Source organism: Xenopus tropicalis, chromosome 9 (genome assembly GCF_000004195.4).
Source record: "Xenopus tropicalis strain Nigerian chromosome 9, UCB_Xtro_10.0, whole genome shotgun sequence".
Taxonomy (NCBI): domain Eukaryota; kingdom Metazoa; phylum Chordata; class Amphibia; order Anura; family Pipidae; genus Xenopus; species Xenopus tropicalis.
The window spans coordinates 13257642-13284633 of NC_030685.2; the positions used below are offsets into that span (position 1 = coordinate 13257642).

General features: G+C 43.2%; 1 protein-coding gene across 50 annotated transcripts in view; it reads left to right on the top strand.

Annotated features, from left to right (window-relative positions):
• The first annotated feature begins 13088 nt into the window (after positions 1-13088).
• LOC100488700 (putative protein FAM47C) overlaps positions 13089-26992 on the top strand; it is a 92213-nt gene continuing 78309 nt past the window's right edge. For 32 of the 50 annotated variants that reach the window (XM_031893170.1, XM_031893172.1, XM_031893173.1 and 29 more), the window contains exons 1-12: positions 13090-13197; positions 13943-13978; positions 14152-14235; positions 15382-15417; positions 15993-16028; positions 16379-16414; positions 18172-18207; positions 18783-18818; positions 19168-19203; positions 19723-19806; positions 20853-20888; positions 21464-21499. In XM_031893170.1, the coding sequence (XP_031749030.1) occupies positions 13149-13197; positions 13943-13978; positions 14152-14235; positions 15382-15417; positions 15993-16028; positions 16379-16414; positions 18172-18207; positions 18783-18818; positions 19168-19203; positions 19723-19806; positions 20853-20888; positions 21464-21499 (541 nt within the window). In that variant the 5' untranslated portion in view covers positions 13090-13148. Of the gene's footprint in view, positions 13198-13942; positions 13979-14151; positions 14236-15381; positions 15418-15992; positions 16029-16378; positions 16415-18171; positions 18208-18782; positions 18819-19167; positions 19204-19722; positions 19807-20852; positions 20889-21463; positions 21500-21851; positions 21888-26992 lie in introns of all 50 variants that reach the window. The other 18 variants (XM_031893214.1, XM_031893217.1, XM_031893197.1 and 15 more) reach the window with 13 other exon arrangements.

Here is a 26992-nt window from a genome sequence, read left to right on the forward strand (position 1 = left end):
GCCGGGCAAAGTTTTCTCCTACGTGACTTTGGAAGAAGTAGCCTGTATGACTTTCCACCAGTGTTTTTACTTTATTGCCAGTGGGAAGGCATTTTGTGGAGATTAATCACCTGCGCTAGCCAAGGTTAACCGCGGGCAACTAATCTCCCCATGACAATCAGACAAAGTCAGACAAAGTCCCTGGATCAACTTTGTCCAAAGAGCTATTTTTTCCCTTCTTGAAGCTCAAGAAGGTTTTGTACGATATTCGGTGCATGTATGGTGGATCAATGAGAAGGCCGCAAAGGCCTTGGATATCGGTTGTCTCGTCGATCCGACGGGACAAAAGGTTTTGATTGGGCGCCCGAGCAAAAGCTGCGTTTAGGGCTGAATCATCATATAGGGGTAAAGTCCCTATTGTTTCTACCTCCATATTTGACGATTCAGCCTTGAACCTCAGTGGAGGATACGAACGATCTTTCCTTCAACCAATGGTCCAGGTCGTAATTGGTACGTGTGTGGCCACCTTTATGCCCATTAGACTCTGTAATGGAAAGGCAGTTGCCCAACTGATAATTCCTTTCTTTGATGAGCACTTGACAACTTCCAAGTAGTAAAACAGGTTTTGGTAAAAAGCACAAAACAAGGAATTTCACACGTCAGTAATGGGACCCCAGTGACGGCACCAGTGGTGTAACTAGAAGATACCGAGCCTCGCAGCATGGACCTTCCAGCAAGGGCAACGTGTATGTACTAAATGTTGGAATTACACACATAGCTGCATGTCAATCACTTCTGCATGATCACTGCTATGGGGATCAGTGAAAACTCCAAGTGCAGCGGTTTGTACCCCTGGATATCAGGTTCCCTGACAGGAGACCCAGTCCGACACTGGAATCAGAGCCCTTCTGCCACATGTTTTGGCCACCGAAAGTCACCTCTCTCTGTAGTGCTAGTTATCTATCGATCCATTAATTACAAGTAGTGAGTAAAGCAGTTGGACCTGCTGAGTCTTATCCTTATTAGATACTGAATATCACGACCTGGATGAATGAAAATCTTCATAGGCATTAATAAGAGTGCCAGCCCGTAATATATCCCTTATACTGTATCTTATGTATTTGGGGTGTCGGTACTCTCTGCCTCTCACTGCATAATGTTTTTAGGATGTGGAGTTATTGTTCTTGGAACTCACTATAACATTATTTACAGAGCTATACATAGATATGGCCTTTACTATACAAGCTGATTCCTAGCCTGAAGCTCATAGTATATGGGGCAGTTTTTTAACTGTGTATTTTAGCTGGCAGCAGAAGGCCTGAATTTACCCATGCTGCTTGCATTGATGTCAATTGAACTGCTTGACAAGTACAGACAGTTCTTGTCTCAAAAATGAGTATTTTAATTAGCAACTCAAAAACCCCAAATAATAATAAATGACACCCAATTGCAAATTGGCACAGAGTAGCACTCTCTATATCTCTAAATACCCAGCTGTGTATCACTGAGTCCCTGCTATACCAACATCCCATTAATGATACAGTTCCCCTGGGGCCACAACAACCCCTGGGGGCCCATAGTGAGTACCCCGGGTTGATGGGGCAGTGGCAGCAAACTTCAAGCTACTGACTGTATGATCCCTGGGTCCCCTGGGGCTCTGGGCCCAGCACTGCCTGCATCCCTCCTGCTTCTGTTCAACTACACAACCCAACAGCTGAGTTGGAAGGAGAGGGAGAACTATTTCAAAACAACAGATACAGTTTCAAAATGTCAGAACCTGATATAAATCCTAAAAACACAATGAAAATAAAAAATGTTTAACCTACTAAAGTACTCCCTTAGGTGTTACTAGTAGTAGCAGCAGGAGCAGTAGTAATAGTTGTAGTAGCAGTAATAGTAATAGCAGCAGTAGCAACAGTAGTAGTAGTAGCAGGAGCAGTAGCAGCAGTACATACATAGTTACATAGTTACATAGTTACATAGGGTTGAAAAAAGACCTGTGTCCATCAAGTTCAACCCATCCAAGTAAACCCAGCACACCTAACCCACACCTACCAATCTATACACTCACATACATAAACTATAAATACAACCACTAGTACTAACTGTAGATATTAGTATCACAATAGCCTTGGATATTCTGATTGTTCAAGAACTCATCCAGGCCCCTCTTAAAGGCATTAACAGAATCTGCCATTACCACATCACTAGGAAGGGCATTCCATAACCTCACTGCCCTCACCGTGAAAAACCACCTACGCTGCTTCAAATGGAAACTCCTTTCCTCTAATCTAAAGAGGTGACCTCTGGTGCGTTGATTGTTTTTATGGGAAAAAAGAACATCCCCCAACTGCCTATAATCCCCTCTAATGTACTTGTACAGAGTAATCATGTCCCCTCGCAAGCGCCTCTTTTCCAGAGAAAACAACCCCAACCTCGACAGTCTCACCTCATAGCTTAAATCTTCCATCCCCTTTACCAGTTTAGTTGCAGTCTCTGCACTCTCTCCAGCTCATTAATATCCTTCTTAAGGACTGGAGCCCAAAACTGCCCCCATACTCAAGGTAAGGCCTTACCAGGGACCTATAAAGGGGCAAAATTATGTTCTCATCCCTTGAGTCAATGCCCTTTTTTATACAAGACAGCACTTTATTTGCTTTAGTAGCCACAGAATGACACTGCCTGGAATTAGACAACTTGTTATCAACAAAAACCCCTAGATCCTTCTCCATTAAGGAAACCCCCAACACACTACCATTCAGTAGATAGTTTGCGTTTATATTATTTCTACCAAAGGGCATAACTTTGCACTTATCAACATTGAACCTCATTTCCCAGTTTGCTGCCCAGTTATCTAATTTTGTCAAATCGCTCTGCAAAGCGGCAGCATCCTGCATGGAACTTATAGTTTTGCACAATTTAGTGTCATCAGCAAAAATAGAAACAGTACTCTCTATGCCCCCCTCCAGGTCATTAATAAACAAGTTAAAAAGCAAAGGACCAAGGACTGACCCCTGCGGTACTCCACTAACCACACTGGTCCAATTAGGAAATGTTCCATTTACCCCACTCTTTGTACTCTATCCTTCAGCCAGTTCTCTATCCAATTACAAATATTATGTTCTAGGCCAATATTCCTTAATTTGATCATTAACCTTCTGTGAGGTACTGTATCAAACGCTTTAGCAAAATCTAAGTAGATGACATCAACTGCCATTCCAGCATCAAGGTTCCTACTCACCTCCTCATAAAAGGCGACTAAATTAGTCTGGCAAGATCTGTTACGCATAAAACCATGCTGGCACAAACTAATAGTATTGTGAACTGCAATGTATTCAAGTACCCTATCCCTTATTACCCCTTCCAAAAGTTTTCCTACTACTGATGTCAGACTAACAGGCCTATAGTTTTCAGGCTGAGAACGGGATCCCTTTTTAAATAACGGCACCACATTAGCAATCCGCCAGTCTCTTGGCACCATGCCAAACCTCAATGAATCCTGAAAAATTAAGTGAAGAGGTTTGGCAATCACAGCGCTCAGCTCATTTAATACCCTGGGATGAATCCCATCCGGCCCTGGACCTTTGTTTACCTTTACATGTTCAAGTCTCTTTTGAATTTCCTCCCGAGTGACCCATGCGTCAGTAGCTAAATTACTAGCACTGGGTATATTAAAAGGGAAGCCTTCATTATCTGGCTCCTCAGATGTATAGACAGATGAAAAATAAGAGTTCAAAATTTCAGCTTTTTCCCCGTTTTCATCAACCAACGTACCCCCCCGTGATAATAAAGTTCCCACCCCTTCTTGCTTCATTTTTTTACTATTCACATAATTAAAAAATAATTTTGGATTCTTTTTACTCCTAGCAGCAATATCCCTTTCCATCTCTATTTTAGCTTGCCTGATAGCTTTTTTGCATGCTTTATTTGTAGTAGTAGTAGTAGCAGTAGTAATAGTAGCAGTAGTAGTAGCAGCAGCAGCTGTAGTGGTAGTAGCAGGAGCAGTAGTACTAGTAGTAGTCATAGTAGCAGTAGTAGTAGCAGGAGCAGTAGTAGTAGTAGCAGTAGTAGCAGCAGCAGCAGCAGTAATAGTAGTAGTAGTAGCAGGAGCAGTAGTAATAGTAGTAGTAACAGTAGTAGTAGTAGTAGTAGCAGCAGCAGTAGTAGCAGGAGCAGTAGTAATAGTAGTAGTAGTAGCAACAGTAGTAGTAGCAGGAGCAGTAGTAATAGTAGTAGTAGCAGTAGTAGTAGCAGCAGCAGTAGTAGTAGCAGGAGCAGTAGCAATAGTAGCAGTAGTAGCAGTAGTAGCAGTGGTAGTAGCAGGAGCAGTAGCAATAGTAGTAGTAGCAGTAGTAGTAGTAGTAGCAGCAGGAGCAGTAGCAATAGTAGTAGTAGTAGTAGCAGGAGCAGTAGCAATAGTAGTAGTAGTAGTAGCAGAAGCAGTAGAAGTAGTAGCAACAGTAGTAGTAGCAGGAGCAGTAGCAATAGTAGTAGTAGCAGTAGTAGTAGTAGTAGCAGGAGCAGTAGCAATAGTAGTAGTAGTAGTAGTAGTAGTAGTAGTAGTAGCAGAAGCAGTAGAAGTAGTAGCAACAGTAGTAGTAGCAGGAGCAGTAGCAATAGTAGTAGTAGCAGTAGTAGTAGTAGTAGCAGGAGCAGTAGCAATAGTAGTAGTAGTAGTAGTAGTAGTAGTAGTAGTAGTAGCAGGAGCAGTAGAAGTAGTAGCAACAGTAGTAGTAGCAGGAGCTGTAGCAATAGTAGTAGCAGTATACCATAGTCACTATAAATAGATTTTAGCTTTTCTAGCAAAGAGCAAGTTGATCTCCCTGATCTCATTATTCTCTTTTCTCTTAACCAGCAACCAGTTCCACCTACTGGGAATGTTGTCTCTCCAGTAAGTAGCGAGAAATAAATCATTTACAACTGATATAATATATGAAGTAAAGTTGCTTGTTTTTGTATTATGAAAGATAAATACCGTATAGAGGCCTGATATCTCTGTCTCTTACGCACGAATGATTTCCTATCATCAAGACACTGCGGATCCAGAACCAAGAACCCAGCCAGGGAGAGAATCCAGCCAGGGAGAGACCCCAGCCAGGGAGAGACCCCAGCCAGGGAGGGAGAGACCCCAGCCAGGGAGGGAGAGACCCCAGCCAGGGAGAGACCCCAGCCAGGGAGAGACCCCAGCCAGGGAGGGAGAGACCCCAGCCAGGGAGAGACCCCAGCCAGGGAGAGACCCCAGCCAGGGAGAGACCCCAGCCAGGGAGAGACCCCAGCCAGGGAGGGAGAGACCCCAGCCAGGGAGAGACCCCAGCCAGGGAGAGACCCCAGCCAGGAGAGACCCCAGCCAGGAGAGACCCCAGCCAGGAGAGACCCCAGCCAGGGAGAGACCCCAGCCAGGGAGAGACCCCAGCCAGGGAGAGACCCCAGCCAGGAGAGACCCCAGCCAGGGAGAGACCCCAGCCAGGAGAGACCCCAGCCAGGAGAGACCCCAGCCAAGGAGAGACCCCAGCCAGGAGAGACCCCAGCCAGGAGAGACCCCAGCCAGGGAGAGACCCCAGCCAGGGAGAGACCCCAGCCAGGAGAGACCCCAGCCAGGAGAGACCCCAGCCAGGGAGAGACCCCAGCCAGGGAGAGACCCCAGCCAGGGAGAGACCCCAGCCAGGAGAGACCCCAGCCAGGGAGAGACCCCAGCCAGGAGAGACCCCAGCCAGGTGAGACCCCAGCCAGGGAGAGACCCCAGCCAGGAGAGACCCCAGCCAGGGAGAGACCCCAGCCAGGGAGAGACGCCAGCAAGGGAGAGACCCCAGCCAGGAGAGACCCCAGCCAGGGAGAGAGCCCAGCCAGGAGAGACCCCAGCCAGGGAGAGACCCCAGCCAGGAGAGACCCCAGCCAGGTGAGACCCCAGCCAGGGAGAGACCCCAGCCAGGAGAGACCCCAGCCAGGGAGAGACCCCAGCCAGGGAGAGACCCCAGCCAGGGAGAGACGCCAGCAAGGGAGAGACCCCAGCCAGGGAGAGACCCCAGCCAGGAGAGACCCCAGCCAGGAGAGACCCCAGCCAGGAGAGACCCCAGCCAGGGAGAGACCCCAGCCAGGGAGAGACGCCAGCCAGGGAGAGACCCCAGCCAGGGAGAGACCCCAGCCAGGAGAGACCCCAGCCAGGTGAGACCCCAGCCAGGTAGAGACCCCAGCCAGGTGAGACCCCAGCCAGTGAGAGACGCTAGCCAGGGAGAGACGCCAGCAAGGGAGAGACCCCAGCCAGGAGAGACCCCAGCCAGGGAGAGACCCCAGCCAGGGAGAGACCCCAGCCAGGTGAGACCCCAGCCAGGTGAGACCCCAGCCAGGGAGAGACCCCAGCCAGGAGAGACCCCAGCCAGGGAGAGACCCCAGCCAGGGAGAGACCCCAGCCAGGAGAGACCCCAGCCAGGGAGAGACCCCAGCCAGGGAGAGACCCCAGCCAGGGAGAGACGCTAGCCAGGGAGAGACCCCAGCCAGGAGAGACCCCAGCCAGGGAGAGACCCCAGCCAGGGAGAGACCCCAGCCAGGAGAGACCCCAGCCAGGGAGAGACCCCAGCCAGGGAGAGACCCCAGCCAGGAGAGACCCCAGCCAGGGAGAGACCCCAGCCAGGAGAGACCCCAGCCAGGGAGAGACCCCAGCCAGGAGAGACCCCAGCCAGGGAGAGACCCCAGCCAGGGAGAGACCCCAGCCAGGAGAGACCCCAGCCAGGGAGAGACCCCAGCCAGGGAGAGACCCCAGCCAGGAGAGACCCCAGCCAGGGAGAGACGCCAGCCAGGGAGAGACCCCAGCCAGGGAGAGACCCCAGCCAGGAGAGACCCCAGCCAGGGAGAGACCTTACTTTTACTGGATCAGTTCAACACATAAGATAACAAACACTTTACCCATGTTGTAGGTTGCTACTTTGCCTGCAATCATACTGTAAATGACTATTCCCACATCCATAAAAATGTACTCAACATATACATTCACAGTCTCTTTATTCCACAAAACAATGTGTTGCATTACAGAGTTTATCCGATAACGGCTTTTCTCTCCCAATCAGGAACCGACGTCTACAGGGAATGACGAGACAGATGAGGGAAGCCCAATAGAAGAGAAAAACGAAACTTTAGGGTAAAAACACGCTGAGCTACTAGTAGCAGCTACTTTTTCATGGCTACTAAATTCCAGAAAATCCCCTGCCATAGACAATACTGAGAATTACCTCTGCTAAGACACACGTAGAGACAATTATCAGTAAATGATCAGCATTGTCTATTTTAGTAGCCACGACAAGTAGCTGCTACTAGTAGCTCCATGTGTCTTCACCCTAAAGGAAAGAAAAACCAAAAATAAATGAGTTTAGCTTCTCTGTCTTCATGGTAATTGTATCGTTTTTTTTTTTCTCTTAAAAAGGAAGAATCTGACGGAGACAAAGAACCTGAAGAATTTGATGGTCTTATGAAACGGAAGAATACTCAAACTCAACATATACATTTCCCAAATTAAGTTCAGCAGATTGGCTATTTGGTGGCCCCATGTAGACTGCTGGCCTGCAGGAGGCTCTGCTTGGAGTAAAACTGTGTCTCTGGGCTTCCAAAACTTGTCTCCAAGCCAGAAATGTAAAAATGGGCAATTACTTTGGGCTCACTGGGAGCAACATCCAAGGGGGTTGGTGAGCAACATGTTGCCCCCCGGGCCACTGGTTGGGGATCACTGGTTTACTGGGGCACAAGCTGCCCAAATTCAGCATTCACATTGCCAGTGATCCTTGGGTAATACCACTGCACCCTCCCTTTCCCTCCTTATGGATCGGATCACCAGTCTGGGTTTGCTGAGCTGATGCCCATGTACAATGATGGGCTAATAACATGGCCGCAAAGGAGGGCACAGCAGGGAAGATAAGGGGAAGGGTGGAGAGAAGAATTGTAACAGGGATATATTCAGATTTATAGGCCCTATTCCCAGTTCAAATCAAATGAAAACTTTATCTTCTTGGTGCATTGTACAGGTATGGGATCCCTTATCCGGAAACCAGTTAAAACTGATTTCCCTTTTCTCTGTAATAATAAAGCAGTACCTGTACTTGATCCCAACTAAGATATAATTACCCCTTATTGGGGGCAGAACAGCCCTATTGGGTTTATTTAATGGTTAAATGATTCCCTTTTCTCTGTAATAATAAAACAGTACCTGTACTTGATCCCAACTAAGATATAATTACCCCTTATTGGGGCAGAACAGCCCTATTGGGTTTATTTCATGGTTAAATGATTCCCTTTTCTCTGTAATAATAAAACAGTACCTGTACTTGATCCCAACTAAGATATAATTACCCCTTATTGGGGGCAGAACAGCCCTATTGGGTTTATTTCATGGTTAAATGATTCCCTTTTCTCTGTAATAATAAAACAGTACCTGTACTTGATCCCAACTAAGATATAATTACCCCTTATTGGGGGCAGAACAGCCCTATTGGGTTTATTTCATGGTTAAATGATTCCCTTTTCTCTGTAATAATAAAACAGTACCTGTACTTGATCCCAACTAAGATATAATTACCCCTTATTGGGGCAGAACAGCCCTATTGGGTTTATTTCATGGTTAAATGATTCCCTTTTCTCTGTAATAATAAAACAGTACCTGTACTTGATCCCAACTAAGATATAATTACCCCTTATTGGGGGCAGAACAGCCCTATTGGGTTTATTTCATGGTTAAATGATTCCCTTTTCTCTGTAATAATAAAACAGTACCTGTACTTGATCCCAACTAAGATATAATTACCCCTTATTGGGGCAGAACAGCCCTATTGGGTTTATTTCATGGTTAAATGATTCCCTTTTCTCTGTAATAATAAAACAGTACCTGTACTTGATCCCAACTAAGATATAATTACCCCTTATTGGGGCAGAACAGCCCTATTGGGTTTATTTCATGGTTAAATGATTCCCTTTTCTCTGTAATAATAAAACAGTACCTGTACTTGATCCCAACTAAGATATAATTACCCCTTATTGGGGGCAGAACAGCCCTATTGGGTTTATTTAATGGTTAAATGATTCCCTTTTCTCTGTAATAATAAAACAGTACCTGTACTTGATCCCAACTAAGATATAATTACCCCTTATTGGATGCAAAATAATCCTGTTGGGTTTAATTAATGTTTTATTGATTTTTTTAGTAGACTTAAGGTATGGAGATCCAAATTATGGAAAGACCCCTTATCCCGAATACCCTTGGTCCCGAGCATTCTGGATAACAGGTCCTATACCTATAGTGCATCTCTATCTAACATGTTGGTCCCTGAGGGACCTTTCTCAAGCATAATACAATGGTGATAATGAGTAATTATAACTGTCAGTCGATATTTGAGCATAAAGAAGGCAAATGGGATTGTACCCCCCATTACACAACAAGGGGCCGTTGTACAGAATGTTTCATACAATTCAGTCCATAAATGTTAATTTGCTTTTACCTGAAAGGTATACATCTATGGGATTTAGGATCTGGAATGCCCTGGGCCTAAGGTTTTAGGGATCGTTCTTTCATTTGCATCTCCATAACTCAATCCTAACAACCAGAAGTGGAAATGTCATTGCTCTGAGCTAAGGAATGGGATGCGCATAGTGAATGAGCAGGGTGTGGGCCTAAAGGGGTAGTAGAGAAATAACTGATAGTCCTTCAGGGCTGCACATGGAGATGACCCTTATTTGTACTGATCCCCACAGCAATGATTATGCACATGTAAACACAAATAGGGGCAATTCCTACATCCCATTCCACTCCCTTAGTGCAAACACATTGCCCTGGCCAGAAGGCAAACTCCGAGCAAAGTAACCAGTTCTGTCCAAGGGCAGAGCCTCTGACTGCTGAGGGCCCCAGGCCCCCTGACTGATTAGCAGTTTCAAGAAAAATATCTTATTTTCCATGAAATAATTCTGATATGGGACCCAGTATCTTCTAGTGGCCCCACTGGCTTCGTCACTGGGGTCCCTTAACTGACTTGTGAATATTATTGTGAAAAATTCCTTGCTGGGGTTTTTCTACAAAGACTAGTGATGAGCGAATCTATTCATGCGGCAAAAAAAAATGTCGCCCACGGCTATTATTTTGTCGCGTGCCTATTATTTCGTCGTCCGCGGCTATTATTTAGCCGCGTGGCTATTATTTAGTCGCACGGCTATTATTTTGTCACCCGACTATTATTTCGTCACCCACAGCTATTAGTTTGTCGTCCGCGGCTATTATTTCGGCGCCTGCGGCTATTATTTCGGCGTCTGCGGCTATTATTTTGTTGCGTGGCTATTATTTTGTCGCACGGCTATTATTTTGTCGTACGGCTATTATTTCATCACCCAACTATTATTTCGTTGCCCACGGCTATTATTTTGTTGCCCGCGGCTATTATTTTGTCGCGTGGCTATTATTTAGTCGCACGGCTATTATTTTGTTACCCGACTATTATTTCGTCACCCACGGCTATTATTTTGTCGCACGGCTATTATTTCGTCACCCAACTATTATTTCGTCGACCACAGCTATTATTTTGTCGCCCCGCTGCTATTATTTCGTCGCCCGCGACTATTCTTTTTTGACGCCCGCTGCTATTTTTTTCCACTGCAATTTTTTTCATCCGTTTTGCGAAACAATCCGTCAATGGTGAAACGCGGAAATTTGCTGCAAATCCATGCCTGGCGAAACATGTTTCGCCCGTGACTAACCAAGACCCTTTGGGTCGCAGGTTCACAAAAGTGCAACTGAAATACAGGAATGTTCCAGAACCAGAGCAGCAGCTAGGAACATCCATTGGGTTATCCTGCATTTTGTAGTTGACCAACCTCTACAGACAATATCCAATGGTTACTGCCACACAAAATAAGGAAACAATAGCCAAGATGTGTAAATATATGCATGAATTATCTAGTATAAATAAATCTAAAGCAACTGGACTGGTTAAGTAATCATTGAAGACGTTTCCCTACTCATCCGAGCAGCTTCTTCAGTTCAACTCAGACGAGTAGTGAAATGTCTTTGATGGTTACTTAACAAGTCCAGTTGCTTTAGATTTATTTATACTAGATATACCATGACCTGGATGAATGAAAATGTTCATAGACATATGCATGAATTATTACCAAAAAATTAGGTGTTGCCTGTCCATTACAGAGTCTAATGGGCAGAAGATCCATCCAGCAGGCACAGGGGCATCTACTGAGATTGGAAGTAAGAAGGTTCCATTATTACTATCAAAAGGGTTTATTACAGTGAGAGCTGGGAAGCTGTGGGAATTCTCTCCCTGAATCAGTCGTACTGGCAGATACATTAGATAGGTACAAGAAGGGGTTGGGTGGCTTTTAGCAAGTGAAGAAATACAGGGTTACTGAAATCAAGTCTTAGCACAAAGTTGATCCAGGGACTGGTCCCATTCCCATCTTGGAGTCATCTTTAGAGCATGTGCAGTGCCACTGACACACAAGACTTGGCCTAACAATATCCAAGATGGGGATCTTCTCTGGACCACTTTGTAGGCCTGGATCATTACCGTTATAGGGCTGCTGAATCCTTCTGCTGATTGGTTGCTATGACTTAATAGACTGTGAGCAAACTTCTTATTATATCTTCACTTGGTTTCAGTATCTTCACAAAGTTCACCGTGAACATTCACCATTCAGCGTGTTATCAGAGTAGGGTTGCCGCCTCTGCCGGCTCTTTTCGCCAGGCGGAGGGAGGGTGGTGACATCACGAGGGTGGGGAAGGGGCGGGACTGTGATGGCATGGGGCCGTGACATCATTAGGTGGGGCTATGATGCAAAGAAGCACTGGGATTATCCACATCTTATTAATCCTTTTCCTGCCAATGGGATAGAACCTACATCACTGGCAAGAAAATTAACAAGTGCCAGAGATGTAGTTTTGCCATGTCTGCAGTTGATTGCAGGGTGGGGGTTTCTAGAGGGTGCTACTGGCCCCAAGTCTTGTCTACAAAAATATATCCTGAATGCAAAAATATCCCCATTACACAAAATGAGTTTCTCTCAGGGTACATAAGTATTTATGGCCATATACAATGGTCAAAATATACAAAATAAATATTTCTAGTCAAGTATGAGAACAAAATTACATTTGTGCACAAAAAAAGATCTCATAAAATCACAAATGCCATTCTATCAACTTGGAAACATGCATTCTGTCTCTCAAATGGATAAAATCCGTGTAACAGAACCAGTGATGTGTAACGCTACTTACAGAGTGAAGTATAGAAAGAAAGAATTGGACAAAATATATAATGCCAAATACACTTTATATCTAGATTTGAATGACAAAGTAGATGCTTGTAACATAAAGGAAGATTCCATCTATTTTGTCATTTAAATCAAGCAATTTAGAGTTATATAAGAATTATTTAGCTTGGCATTATATATTTTGTCCAAGAGTATTATATATAATTCATTCTGTAAATAACATTACACATCACTGGTTCTGTTCCACGGATTTTATCCATTTAAGAGACAGAATGCATGTTTAACTTAACAGAATTCATTTTATGCATGGAGGATATTGTTGCATACAGAATGTATCGTTGTAGACAAATTGTACTTGGGACACAAGGCCCCTTATAGGTTTGTGTGTTTACAATAACATCTGCCTTGAAAAATTATGGGACCCCTACACCTATTCACCAGAGACCGTAAGGGGATATTAAAACCACTTAAACACAGTTTTGTCCCCACAACCCAATATCCCTGGGTGGGCAGCAAATGTGGTTTTTATCTACAATATATCTAAATAATCTATCAATAATATGCCACTTGGCACTATTTACAGCCTACGCTGGCATTTGCCCATATGGTCCAACAGCCTGTCACTGATGGGCATCTGGATGGGGACAATGATAGGGAGGCCATGCAAGTAATAGAGAGAGGATAGAGCCAGCCCTGGGGCCTAGATAAATATTTCCCCTTATACAAATTTCACTAGGGCTTTAAGGTGACAGCCAGAAGCTAAATTGTTGCATATGAACATTTATTTGAATGACCCGTCCATCTGGTTGTTGTTGACTTTGGGTTGTGGTTGGACGGATGAAAGGGGAGTGGGGAAGGGGAGAGCCGGGTATAAAGGGAGAGGGAGAGAGACAGACCTTTATCCCAGGGACCCTGAGAAGAACAAGATGAAAGCCATTATCCTGCTCGCTCTGCTAGCCGCCGTCCTGATTCAGGGTAAGTGAGATACACATGGGGGAGAATAATTGAGGGACGGGGGGGGGGGTGAAAGTGTAACTATACAGAGCGATGGGCAATTTGTATTGACTTACAAAATAAGTAGAACAATATCATTTTATGTCTTTACAATTTAGAATTGTGTAGAATGGCACCTTGGAAGTCGCTAGGAAGACGAGATAGAAAATACACAACTCTGAAGCCCAGCACTTACTGGGGCTCATTTATCAACACTGGGCAAATTGGCACCTAGGGAGTGGTCTATGGCAACCAATCAAACTCTTGATTCTGCATCTAGCGCATCGTGCAGTCATGTAGGGTTTTGTTCCAACTGACCCACTCAACATCGGGTCCCCACTCCCAGTGGGAAGAATATGCTCAACATCTTGTGTTTGCTGATTACTATTTGCAATAAAGCATATGTTCCATTGTTGAGTTTTTTGCCAGAAACTATGTCTGCTCAGCGCAATGTACATTCTCTTTACTTGTCTGGGAAAAAGACACATGGAAGTACCTGAGGCAAATTGTCATTTTCAGTATCCTTAATGCCAAAATCTCTATTGCACAAAAACAGCTGCAAAACAGCAAATGTTCCTTATGTTCTTACCAAGCAGCAATCACTATTTCTGCAGTTGTAACAGTGGCCCCTGTGTTAGAATGTGATCATTGTTCCTTAATAAACCCACATAATTATAAGGGACTGTATTTGCGCTGTTGGAACTTCTTTTTACTATTTGCCTTGCAGATATAAGTGCAGCTCCGGTGCAGCCTGAGGGAACAGGTAAGTGCCAATGCCTTTATCTCCAAACCTCTCCAGCTCCCCCTGAATATCTTCTACATTATTGTCATTAGTTGCTTTCTACTCCATCCCAATGCTTTCCCTCATCTTCCAGATGTCCATGTTGTATTCCCCACCCTTATCCTGCTCTCTGTTCTTAATCCATTTGCTTGCAGAGCCTAAGAGTCTTCTTCAACGTAGAGGTTGCGTTATCTGGTCCTGCTTTGGAAAAAGAGATACAGACAAACCTGAGGCAAATGGTAAATTTCAGTATCCTTAATGCCAAATCTCTATTGCGCTCCCTACTGCTATATCTTCTCTTCCAGCCATCCATATTGTATTCCTCTCGGTTTCACTCCATTATCCTTCTCCCATCTGTGTCCTGCGTCCCACCATGCTGTATCCCATACCCTATTGCCCCAGTCTTTACATCTCTCTGTATATTTCCTTTATACTCTTCGTTCCCTCCCTAGGGCCAGCCGTCAGCTAAAACAGAGATTTGAATTTGGTCCATCTTGATAAATAAAAGGGAAAAAGGGGCTATAAAAGATAATGAGATTCACCACTTATGACTTAAAAGTAAAAATGTTTTATTACCTTTGTATCAGTTTCCCTCAGTAAGGGGGGCCCTGTGTATCACCAAGAAAAGAACCAGTGTTCCCTTTATGCGATCCCACACCAACTGGCTCCTTCATGCTTGCCCCCTCCCCACCAATCTAATCCTGGGGGGGACAGAAAAAAACCGCTATGAAGCATTGAAAGCCCAGAGAGGGTTTTTTGGTTGCTGAGACAGGGATTCTGGGAACTAACCCAAAGAGCTCCAAGAAAATCCCATTTACATTGGGTTTATCCATGGGCCAGGGATCCCCAAGCTTTTTTATTCATGAGCCACACTCATATGTAAAAAATGTTGGTGAGCCACACAAGCATGAAAAAATATTCTTTGGAGATGCCAATAAAGGCTGTGATTGGCTATTTGGTAGCCCCATGTAGACTGCTGGCCTGCAGGAGGCTATGCTTGAAGTAAAACTGTGTCTCTGGGCTTCCAAAACTTGTCTCCAAGCCAGAGATTTAAAAATGGCACCTACTTTGAGGCCACAGGGAGCAACATCAAAAGGGGTGGTGAGCAACGTTACCCCCGCGCCACTGGTTGGGGATCACTGCTATAGGCTAAAGCTCAGCCACTGGGTTTAAAGCAGAAGCCAGTATAATTGGTTATCAGATTCCCAACTACAGACCGGTTTCACCCTTCTTGGGGTTCATCAGTGTAGCGCTGGGTTTTCTGATCAGCTTAGGTAGAGCCGGGGGTGGGGATACACATTTATTTGTGAGACAGGAATGGAATGACCCCCCTGTTGCACTATAAGAACCGTAAACTCCTCTCTTTATTATTATTTGCCTTGCAGGGGAAGGTGAAGCTCTGGTGAAACCTGAGGAAACTGGTAAGTCGCAATTTCTTTATCTCCAAACGTCTCTTGCTCCCCCTGAATATCTTCTGTAATATTTTCTTGAGTAGCGCTTGTCTCTTGGGTCTACTTCACCCAGTTGCTTTAATTCATCTTCCAGCCACCCATGTAGCGTTCCTCACCATTTCATCCTATCACCCTGCTCTCTTCTGCTCACTCACCATGAGACGGCTGCCTCACTACCTTCTTCACATCATTCTATATCTTTCCTGTTGGTTCCTTCCAGTTTAAGGGCAATCTGTGCAAAGTGCCATTTTGGATTAGTTTGAAAAGAAAATAAGTACAACTATTATCTATGTAGTTACCCTTTGTCAATAAAAAGCCATAAATAGAAAGAATTTTTCCACCCTGGAACAGACCGTCCCGCTGCAGAGAAGAAACTGCAGAACAGCAAATGTTCCTTATGTTCTTACCAAGCAGCAATCACTATTTCTGCAGTTGTAACAGTGGCCCCTGTGTTAGAATGTGATCATTGTTCCTTAATAAACCCACATAATTATAAGGGACTGTATTTGCGCTGTTGGAACTTCTTTTTACTATTTGCCTTGCAGATATAAGTGCAGCTCCGGTGCAGCCTGAGGGAACAGGTAAGTGCCAATGCCTTTATCTCCAAACCTCTCCAGCTCCCCCTGAATATCTTCTACATTATTGTCATTAGTTGCTTTCTACTCCATCCCAATGCTTTCCCTCATCTTCCAGATGTCCATGTTGTATTCCTCACCCTTATCCTGCTCTCTGTTCTTCCCATAACACCACACAATATCCCATTACTTCTCTTGCTCTCTGTTCTTAATCCATTTGCTTTTTCTTAGTTTAAAGCTCCAGGATAGGTGGTTGGCTAAAAAGGGCAATGTGTTCTAAAGGGGAAACTCTCCCCAAGAACTGATTTTGCATAGTATTGTCCTATTGGAAACTTCTTTTTATTATTTCCCTGCAGATATAAGTGAAGCTCTGGAGCAGCCTGAGGAAACTGGTAAGTTCCAATGTCCCTATCTCCAAACCTCACTTTGCTCCTCCTAAATATCTTCTAATATTATGATTAGTTAGCATTCCCCAATACTCCGGCCTTTGCATTTCTCTATATATTTTATTTTAATCTCTTAGACCCTTACCTTGATAAGTGAGAAGGAAATAGTACTTATATTCCATATTGCAGTCACCAAAGTCCCCTAGGTTTATAGGGAAGATTCTTTGATTCTATTCTGCAAACCTCACTATATCCATTCTGTATGTATTTTACCTTTTAAAATCCAATTCATAATGCCACATCTGCAGGACAGGGGAGAAAACAAAGGCAGAAGGGAAGGTTTGGGAGTATCTGTAACAGTTATTATATAAAGAAACTTCTAGATAATACACTGACACCCGGCACAACAGGGGAAGATCTCATGGGGCAGTTGATTTCATTGCAAAGATAAATATAGGAGCCTATAGAATGGGAAGACATAAGGTGTCACATACCAAACTCTCTCGTTTAATATTTTGCTTGGAGAGCGTAAGAGTCTTCTTCACCGTAGAGTTTATTGCTTTTTCATGTTCTGTCCTGGATAAAGAGATACAGACAAACCTGAAGCAAATGGTAAATTTCAGTATCCTTAATGCCAAATCTCTATTGCGCTCCCTACTGCTATATCTTCTCTTCCAGCCATCCATATTGTATTCCTGTCGGTTTCGCTCCATTATCCTTCTCCCATCTGTGCCCTGCGTCCCACCATGCTGTATCCCATACCCTATTGCTCCAGTCTTTACATCTCTCTGTATATTTCCTTTATACTCTTCATTCCCTCCCTAGGGCCAGCCGTCAGCTAAAACAGAGATTTGACTTTGGTCCATCTTGATAAATAAAAGGGAAAAAGGGGCTATAAAAGATAATGAGATTCACCACTTATGACTTAAAAGTAAAAAATGTTTTATTACCTTTGTATCAGTTTCCCTCAGTAAGGGGGGCCCTGTGTATCACCAAGAAAAGAACCAGTGTTCCCTTTATGCGATCCCACACCAACCGGCTCCTTCATGCTTGCCCCCTCCCCACCAATCTTATCCTGGGGGGGACAGAAAAAAACACTATAAAGCATTGAAAGCCCAGAGAGGGTTTTTTGATTGCTGAGACAGGAATTCTGGGAACTAATCCCAAAAAGCTCCAAGAAAATCCCATTTACATTGGGTTTATCCATGGGCCAGGGATCCCCAAAACTTTTTTATTCATGAGCCACACTCATATGTAAAAAATGTTGGGGAGCCACACAAGCATGAAAAAATATTCTTTGGAGATGCCAATAAGGGCTGTGATTGGCTATTTGGTAGCCCCATGTAGACTGTTGGCCTGCGGGAGGCTCTGCTTGAAGTAAAACTGTGTCTCTGGGCTTCCAAAATCTGCCTCTAAGCCAGAGATTTAAAAATGGCACCTACTTTGAGGCCACTGGGAGCAACATCAAAGGGGGAGGAGAGCAACATGTTGCCCCCCGAGCCACTGGTTGGGGATCACTGCTATAGGCTAAAGCTCAGCCACTGGGTTTAAAGCAGAAGCCAGTATAATTGGTTATCAGATTCCCAACTACAGACCGGTTTCACCCTTCTTGGGGTTCATCAGTGTAGCGCTGGGTTTTCTGATCAGCTTAGGTAGAGCCGGGGGTGGGGATCCACATTTATTTGTGAGACAGGAATGGAATGACCCCCCTGTTGCACTATAAGAACCGTAAACTCCTCTCTTTATTATTATTTGCCTTGCAGGGGAAGGTGAAGCTCTGGTGAAACCTGAGGAAACTGGTAAGTCGCAATTTCTTTATCTCCAAACCTCTCTTGCTCCCCCTGAATATCTTCTGTAATATTTTCTTGAGTAGCGCTTGTCTCTTGGGTCTACTTCACCCAGTTGCTTTAATTCATCTTCCAGCCACCCATGTAGCGTTCCTCACCATTTCATCCTATCACCCTGCTCTCTTCTGCTCACTCACCATGAGACGGCTGCCTCACTACCTTCTTCCCATCATTCTATATCTTTCCTGTTGGTTCCTTCCAGTTTAAGGGCAATCTGTGCAAAGTGTCATTTTGGATTAGTTTGAAAAGAAAATAAGTACAACTATTATCTATGTAGTTACCCTTTGTCAATAAAAAGCCATAAATAGAAAGAATTTTTCCACCCTGGAACAGACCGTCCCGCTGCAGAGAAGAAACTGCAGAACAGCAAATGTTCCTTATGTTCTTACCAAGCAGCAATCACTATTTCTGCAGTTGTAACAGTGGCCCCTGTGTTAGAATGTGATCATTGTTCCTTAATAAACCCACATAATTATAAGGGACTGTATTTGCGCTGTTGGAACTTCTTTTTACTATTTGCCTTGCAGATATAAGTGCAGCTGCGGTGCAGCCTGAGGGAACAGGTAAGTGCCAATGCCTTTATCTCCAAACCTCTCCAGCTCCCCCTGAATATCTTCTACATTATTGTCATTAGTTGCTTTCTACTCCATCCCAATGCTTTCCCTCATCTTCCAGATGTCCATGTTGTATTCCTCACCCTTATCCTGCTCTCTGTTCTTCCCAGAACACCACACAATATCCCATTACTTCTCTTGCTCTCTGTTCTTAATCCATTTGCTTTTTCTTAGTTTAAAGCTCCAGGATAGGTGGTTGGCTAAAAAGGGCAATGTGTTCTAAAGGGGAGCTCCCCCCAAGAACTGATTTTGCATAGTATTGTCCTATTGGAAACTTCTTTTTATTATTTCCCTGCAGATATAAGTGAAGCTCTGGAGCAGCCTGAGGAAACTGGTAAGTTCCAATGTCCCTATCTCCAAACCTCACTTTGCTCCTCCTAAATATCTTCTAATATTATGATTAGTTAGCATTCCCCAATACTCCGGCCTTTGCATTTCTCTATATATTTTATTTTAATCTCTTAGACCCTTACCTTGATAAGTGAGAAGGAAATAGTACTTATATTACATATTGCAGTCACCAAAGTCCCCCAGGTTTATAGGGAAGATTCTTTGATTCTATTCTGCAAACTTCACTATATCCATTCTGTATGTATTTTACCTTTTAAAATCCAATTCATAATGCCACATCTGCAGGACAGGGGAGAAAACAAAGGCAGAAGGGAAGGTTTGGGAGTATCTGTAACAGTTATTATATAAAGAAACTTCTAGATAATACACTGACACCCGGCACAACAGGGGAAGATCTCATGGGGCAGTTGATTTCATTGCAAAGATAAATATAGGAGCCTATAGAATGGGAAGACATAAGGTGTCACATACCAAACTCTCTCGTTTAATATTTTGCTTGCAGAGCCTAAGAGTCTTCTTCAACGTAGAGGTTGCGTTATCTGGTCCTGCTTTGGAAAAAGAGATACAGACAAACCTGAGGCAAATGGTAAATTTCAGTATCCTTAATGCCAAATCTCTATTGCGCTCCCTACTGCTATATCTTCTCTTCCAGCCATCCATATTGTATTCCTCTCGGTTTCGCTCCATTATCCTTCTCCCATCTGTGTCCTGCGTCCCACCATGCTGTATCCCATACCCTATTGCTCCAGTCTGTACATCTCTCTGTATATTTCCTTTATACTCTTCATTCCCTCCCTAGGGCCAGCCGTCAGCTAAAACAGAGATTTGACTTTGGTCCATCTTGATAAATAAAAGGGAAAAAGGGGCTATAAAAGATAATGAGATTCACCACTTATGACTTAAAAGTAAAAATGTTTTATTACCTTTGTATCAGTTTCCCTCAGTAAGGGGGGCCCTGTGTATCCCAAGAAAAGAACCAGTGTTCCCTTTATGCGATCCCACACCAACCGGCTCCTTCATGCTTGCCCCCTCCCCACCAATCTTATCCTGGGGGGACAGAAAAAAACCGCTATGAAGCATTGAAAGCCCAGAGAGGGTTTTTTGATTGCTGAGACAGGGATTCTGGGAACTAACCCAAAGAGCTCCAAGAAAATCCCATTTACATTGGGTTTATCCATGGGCCAGGGATCCCCAAGCTTTTTTATTCATGAGCCACACTCATATGTAAAAAATGTTGGTGAGCCACACAAGAATGAAAAAATATTCTTTGGAGATGCCAATAAGGGCTGTGATTGGCTATTTGGTAGCCCCATGTAGACTGCTGGCCTGCAGGAGGCCCTGCTTGAAGTAAAACTGTGTCTCTGGGCTTCCAAAACTTGTCTCCAAGCCAGAGATTTAAAAATGGCACCTACTTTGAGGCCACAGGGAGCAACATCAAAAGGGGTGGTGAGCAACATGTTGCCCCCGGGCCACTGGTTGGGGATCCCTGCTATAGGCTAAAGCTCACCCACTGGGTTTAAAGCAGAAGCCAGTATAATAGCTGATCAGATTCCCAACTACAGGGATGGAATGACCCCCCTGTTGCACTATAGGAACCGTAAATTCCTCTCTTTATTATTATTTGCCTTGCAGTGGAAGGTGAAGCTCTGGTGAAACCTGATGAAACTGGTAAGTCGCAATTTCTTTATCTCCAAACCTCTCTTGCTCCCCCTGAATATCTTCTGTAATATTTTCTTGAGTAGCGCTTGTCTCTTGGGTCTACTTCACCCGATTGCTTTAATTCATCTTCCAGCCACCCATGTAGCGTTCCTCACCATTTCATCCTATCACCCTGCTCTCTTCTGCTCACTCACCATGAGACGGCTGCCTCACTACCTTCTTCCCATCATTCTATATCTTTCCTGTTGGTTCCTTCCAGTTTAAGGGCAATCTGTGCAAAGTGTCATTTTGGATTAGTTTGAAAAGAAAATAAGTACAACTATTATCTATGTAGTTACCCTTTGTCAATAAAAAGCCATAAATAGAAAGAATTTTTCCACCCTGGAACAGACCGTCCCGCTGCAGAGAAGAAACTGCAGAACAGCAAATGTTCCTTATGTTCTTACCAAGCAGCAATCACTATTTCTGCAGTTGTAACAGTGGCCCCTGTGTTAGAATGTGATCATTGTTCCTTAATAAACCCACATAATTATAAGGGACTGTATTTGCGCTGTTGGAACTTCTTTTTACTATTTGCCTTGCAGATATAAGTGCAGCTCCGGTGCAGCCTGAGGGAACAGGTAAGTGCCAATGCCTTTATCTCCCAAACCTCTCCAGCTCCCCCTGAATATCTTCTACATTATTGTCATTAGTTGCTTTCTACTCCATCCCAATGCTTTCCCTCATCTTCCAGATGTCCATGTTGTATTCCTCACCCTTATCCTGCTCTCTGTTCTTCCCAGAACACCACACAATATCCCATTACTTCTCTTGCTCTCTGTTCTTAATCCGTTTCCTTCTTCTTAGTTTAAAAGCTCCAGGATAGGTGGTTGGCTAAAAAGGGCAATGTGTTCTAAAGGGGGAGCTCCCCCCAAGAACTGATTTTGCATAGTATTGTCCTATTGGAAACTTCTTTTTATTATTTCCCTGCAGATATAAGTGAAGCTCTGGAGCAGCCTGAGGGAATTGGTAAGATCCAATGTCCCTATCTCCAAACCTCACTTTGCTCCTCCTAAATATCTTCTAATATTATGATTAGTTAGCATTCCCCAATACTCCGGCCTTTGCATTTCTCTATATATTTTATTTTAATCTCTTAGACCCTTACCTTGATAACAGTTATTATATAAAGAAACTTCTAGATAATACACTGACACCCGGCACAATAGGGGAAGATCTCCTATTACGATATATATAACGGAAGATATTACGTGTCATATACAAACTCTCTCGTTCAATATTTTGCTTGCAGAGCGCAAAATCCGTCGTCCCGTTCGATCTCTTGCTAATTAAGACCCTATGCCAACCGGTAAGTTTCAATGTACGTAACTCAAAGCCTCTCAGAGAAAGCAGGTATGGGAAGAGAATGGCGAGAGGTCAATTCTGAGAGATCAGATTCCAGCACAGGGCTTTTTATTTGTCTTATGTGCTCATCTCTAGGTGCCCTTTAGACAAGGCCTTAGATGAGATCTTAACCCAAAAAAATGAAATTTTTCTCTTACTCAGTTTTAGACTGCTATTACCAGGCTTTTGGCTCAACAGATCTCTCTGAAAGTCATTGAGTCAGCAAAGTTAGGGTTAACTGACTATACAAGAAGTACATCAGAAGCCCATAGACCAGTGGTTCCCAACCTTCCTAATGCCGTGACCCTTTAATACAGTTCCTCATGTTGTGGTGACCCCCAACCATAAAATTATTCCTAAGCCCATCGGAAATATGTGTTTTCCATGGTCTCAGGCTACCTCAAAGGGGTCCCGACCCCACAGGTTGAGAAGCGCTGCCATAGACAGTTAGCGTTGCTGACAGTCTGGCCTTCCAAAGAGAGTTGCTTAGTGAAACGCCAGGTACTAGCAGTCTAAAACTGATAGTTGCATTACCTTTAATGCAACTGCTATATGTAAGAACTCATTTTTAATATCAAATGCGTAGCTACAGGGGTCCGTTAGCTGGTTTGAGGGGCTGTAAGAAGAGGAGATTTTGACAAGGACCAATGGGTTTGCAGGTCAAAGATATGAGAGGAAAAGACAGAGGAAGGAGGGAAGGTCTGGCAGGGTGTGGAACAGTTATCCAACATGGAAACTCCTCCCCAGATAATACATGGATACACAGCAGAGCAGGGGGAGGGAACACAGTTTATTTCATTGCAGGGGAAGAGAAATATGGGAACCTACAGAATGGGAGGAGATGATAGAATACTAACTCTAATACTAATACTAACGTTTTTTCTTGCAGGGGATTAGAACCTTCAACAAATGTTGATGTGATTTCAGATGTGAAGCTAAGGAAAAGCCTGAGCCATGGACTCTAATGTTTATTTTCCATTAAATTTCCTCAACTCCCAAATATTAGTTCATCTCCCTTTCCTAATGTGAGTCGTGTCCTTATCCCCGGCATGCCGCGCCTTATTCCTTTATGGCCCCTGATACCTCTTTATCTTTCTTTTTATCTGCCTGACCCCTTCCAAGGGATTTGGGTTTTTTGTCTTGATAAACACAATGAAAAATACATACAATTTGATGCTATTGTTACCATATCAATAAAGAGACATCATTAGAGTGTATATGTGTTCTAAGCGCATGATGTAAGTCCATGTTGTTATGTTCTTGTAATGAGCTGACATGGAGGGAAGGCAGCTAGGCACGGTTTGGTTAATCAATATGTGGAAGCAATAGAGAGAGAAATGAGAACTGCACTTATCAAGATCCCATACCCTTGTGCTGATTTGCCCCATCTCTAGTGGCCAACTTGCCTATTGCACCTACTTGGCATAGGATGTAACAAGGGAGTTGTGTCTCTTGCCCTGTAGGTTCACAATTTTGCACCATGAAACTGAAGGACCAACAACTATATCCTATCAATGTGCTGCCCCATACCTTGCAGAACCCTTACCGTGCCCATTTGTGCACAATTTATTAGCCTGCGCAAATCTTTGTTTCCCCCATGTGTAGCATAATGTCAGTGCCTGATTGCCGTGGGTGCAGGTAATGCCGGAGTTCTAAAGAAGAAAGTTGCATGGTGTGTAGGGAACAAGGGGACCTTGTAACTGTGGCCCTGACCAGTGCTGACTAAGTACTGACCCTTCTTACTCTTCAGTGGAACCCAAGCTGCTCAGCCAGCTTATCTACTCCTCTCTCACCAACTAAGGTGAGCTCCACTGAACCTTCCCTAAGGTTGGTATCCTACCAAAAGAGGCCTGGGTCAATGATTCCCTCCCTTATAAGAGCCTATTAACCTTCCTCCATGTTTTGAGAGTGTTGGGTTGAAAACAGAGGAACCCATGAATGTATGGGGAGAACATACAGATTCCTTGCCAATAGCACCCTTGGCTGGAAATGAACCTAGGACCCCAGAGCTGCAAGGCAGCAATGCTAACTGCTCCCATCCGATGCTTGATCATTACTCTAACATCCCTGTAAAGCATAACCTTATGGCAGGCTACATCTGATGTCAGTTGTTATAAATTACGGCAAGCCGGGGTATACAATTTCTTTAATACCCTTAAAAGTGAAATGACCCACTTATTATATCATTTGACCAATAAAAACAAGCAATTTAAGACATTACCCCTACCCACCACAGTCATACCCAGATTTGTTCTGCCCTAAAAGCCACATCCACTTTCTAGTAAGTTTCTCTCTAATTGGGGTCCATGATTGTCCAGCTGAACTCTGGGGCTGGAAAGCCCAAAAAGGGTGGACTGAGCCTGAAGTCCAAGTGAGGTAGAATGAAAGATTTTATCTCGGAGCAACTTTAAAAATAATAAAATGTAATATGTCCAATGCTTTACAGTGATGTACAGGTATAGGACGCATTATCCAGAATGCTTGGGACCAAGGGTATTCCGGATAAGGGGTCTTTCCGTAATTTGGATCTCCCATACATTAAGTCTGCTAAAAAATCAATAAAACATTAATTAAACCCAATAGGATTGTTTGCATCCAATAAGGATTATTTATATCTTAGTTGGGATCAAGTACAGGTACTGTTTTATTATTACAGAGAAAAGGGAATCATTTAACCATTAAATAAACCCAATAGGGCTGTTCTGCCCCCAATAAGGGGTAATTATATCTTAGTTGGGATCAAGTACAGGTAACTGTTTTATTATTACAGAGAAAGGGAATCATTTAACCATTAAATAAACCCAATAGGGCTGTTTTGCCCCAATAAGGGTAATTATATCTTAGTTGGGATCAAGTACAGGTACTGTTTATTATTACAGAGAAAAGGGAATCATTTAACCATTAAATAAACCAATAGGGCTGTTCTGCCCCCAATAAGGGGTAATTATATCTTAGTTGGGATCAAGTACAGGTACTGTTTTTATTATTACAGAGAAAAGGGAATCATTTAACCATTAAATAAACCCAATAGGGCTGTTCTGCCCCAATAAGGGGTAATTATATCTTAGTTGGGATCAAGTACAGGTACTGTTTTATTATTACAGAGAAAAGGGAATCATTTAACCATTAAATAAACCCAATAGGGCTGTTTTGCCCCAATAAGGGGTATTATATCTTAGTTGGGATCAAGTACAGGTACTGTTTTATTATTACAGAGAAAAGGGAATCATTTAACCATTAAATAAACCCAATAGGGCTGTTCTGCCCCAATAAGGGGTAATTATATCTTAGTTGGGATCAAGTACAAGGTACTGTTTTATTAATTACAGAGAAAAGGGAATCAATTTAACCATGAAATAAACCCATAGGATTGTTTTGCATCCAATAAGGGGTAATTAATATCTTAGTTGGGATCAAGTACAGGTACTGTTTTATTATTACAGAGAAAAGGGAATCATTTAACCATTAAATAACCCAATAGGGCTGTTCTGCCCCAATAAGGGGTAATTATATCTTAGTTGGGATCAGTACAGGTACTGTTTTATTATTACAGAGAAAAGGGAATCATTTAACCATTAAATAAACCCAATAGGCTGTTTTGCCCCAAAAGGGGTAATTATATCTTAGTTGGGATCAAGTACAGGTACTGTTTTATTATTACAGAGAAAAGGGAATCATTTAACCATGAAATAAACCCAATAGGGCTGTTCTGCCCCAATAAGGGGTAATTATATCTTAGTTGGGATCAAGTACAGGTACTGTTTTATTATTAACAGAGAAAAGGGAATCATTTAACCATTAAATAAACCAATAGGGCTGTTTTGCCCCAATAAGGGGTAATTTATCTTAGTTGGGATCAAGTACAGGTACTGTTTTATTATTACAGAGAAAAGGGAATCATTTAACCATGAAATAAACCCAATAGGGCTGTTCTGCCCAATAAGGGGTAATTATATCTTAGTTGGGATCCAAGTACAGGTACTGTTTTATTATTACAGAGAAAAGGGAATCAATTTAACCATTAAATAAACCCAATAGGGCTGTTTCTGCCCCAATAAGGGGTAATTATATCTAGTTGGGATCAGTACAGGTACTGTTTTATTATTACAGAGAAAAGGGAATCATTTAACCATTAAATAAACCCAATAGGGCTGTTTTTGCCCCAATAAGGGGTAATTATATCTTAGTTGGGAATCAAGTACAGGTACTGTTTTATTATTACAGAGAAAAGGGAATCATTTAACCATTAAATAAACCCAATAGGGCTGTTCTGCCCCAATAAGGGGTAATTATATCTTAGTTGGGATGCAAGTACAGGTACTGTTTTATTATTACAGAGAAAAGGGAATCATTTAACCATGAAATAAACCAATAGGATTGTTTTGCATCCAATAAGGGGTAATTATATCTTAGTTGGGATCAAGTACAGGTACTGTTTATTATTACAGAGAAAAGGGAATCATTTAACCATTAAATAAACCCAATAGGGCTGTTCTGCCCCAATAAGGGGTAATTATATCTTAGTTGGGATCAAGTACAGGTACTGTTTTATTATTACAGAGAAAAGGGAATCATTTAACCATTATAAACCCAATAGGGGCTGTTTTGCCCCAATAAGGGTAATTATATCTTAGTTGGGGATCAAGTCAGGTACTGTTTTATTATTACAGAGAAAAGGGAATCATTTAACCATGAAATAAACCAATAGGGCTGTTCTGCCCCAATAAGGG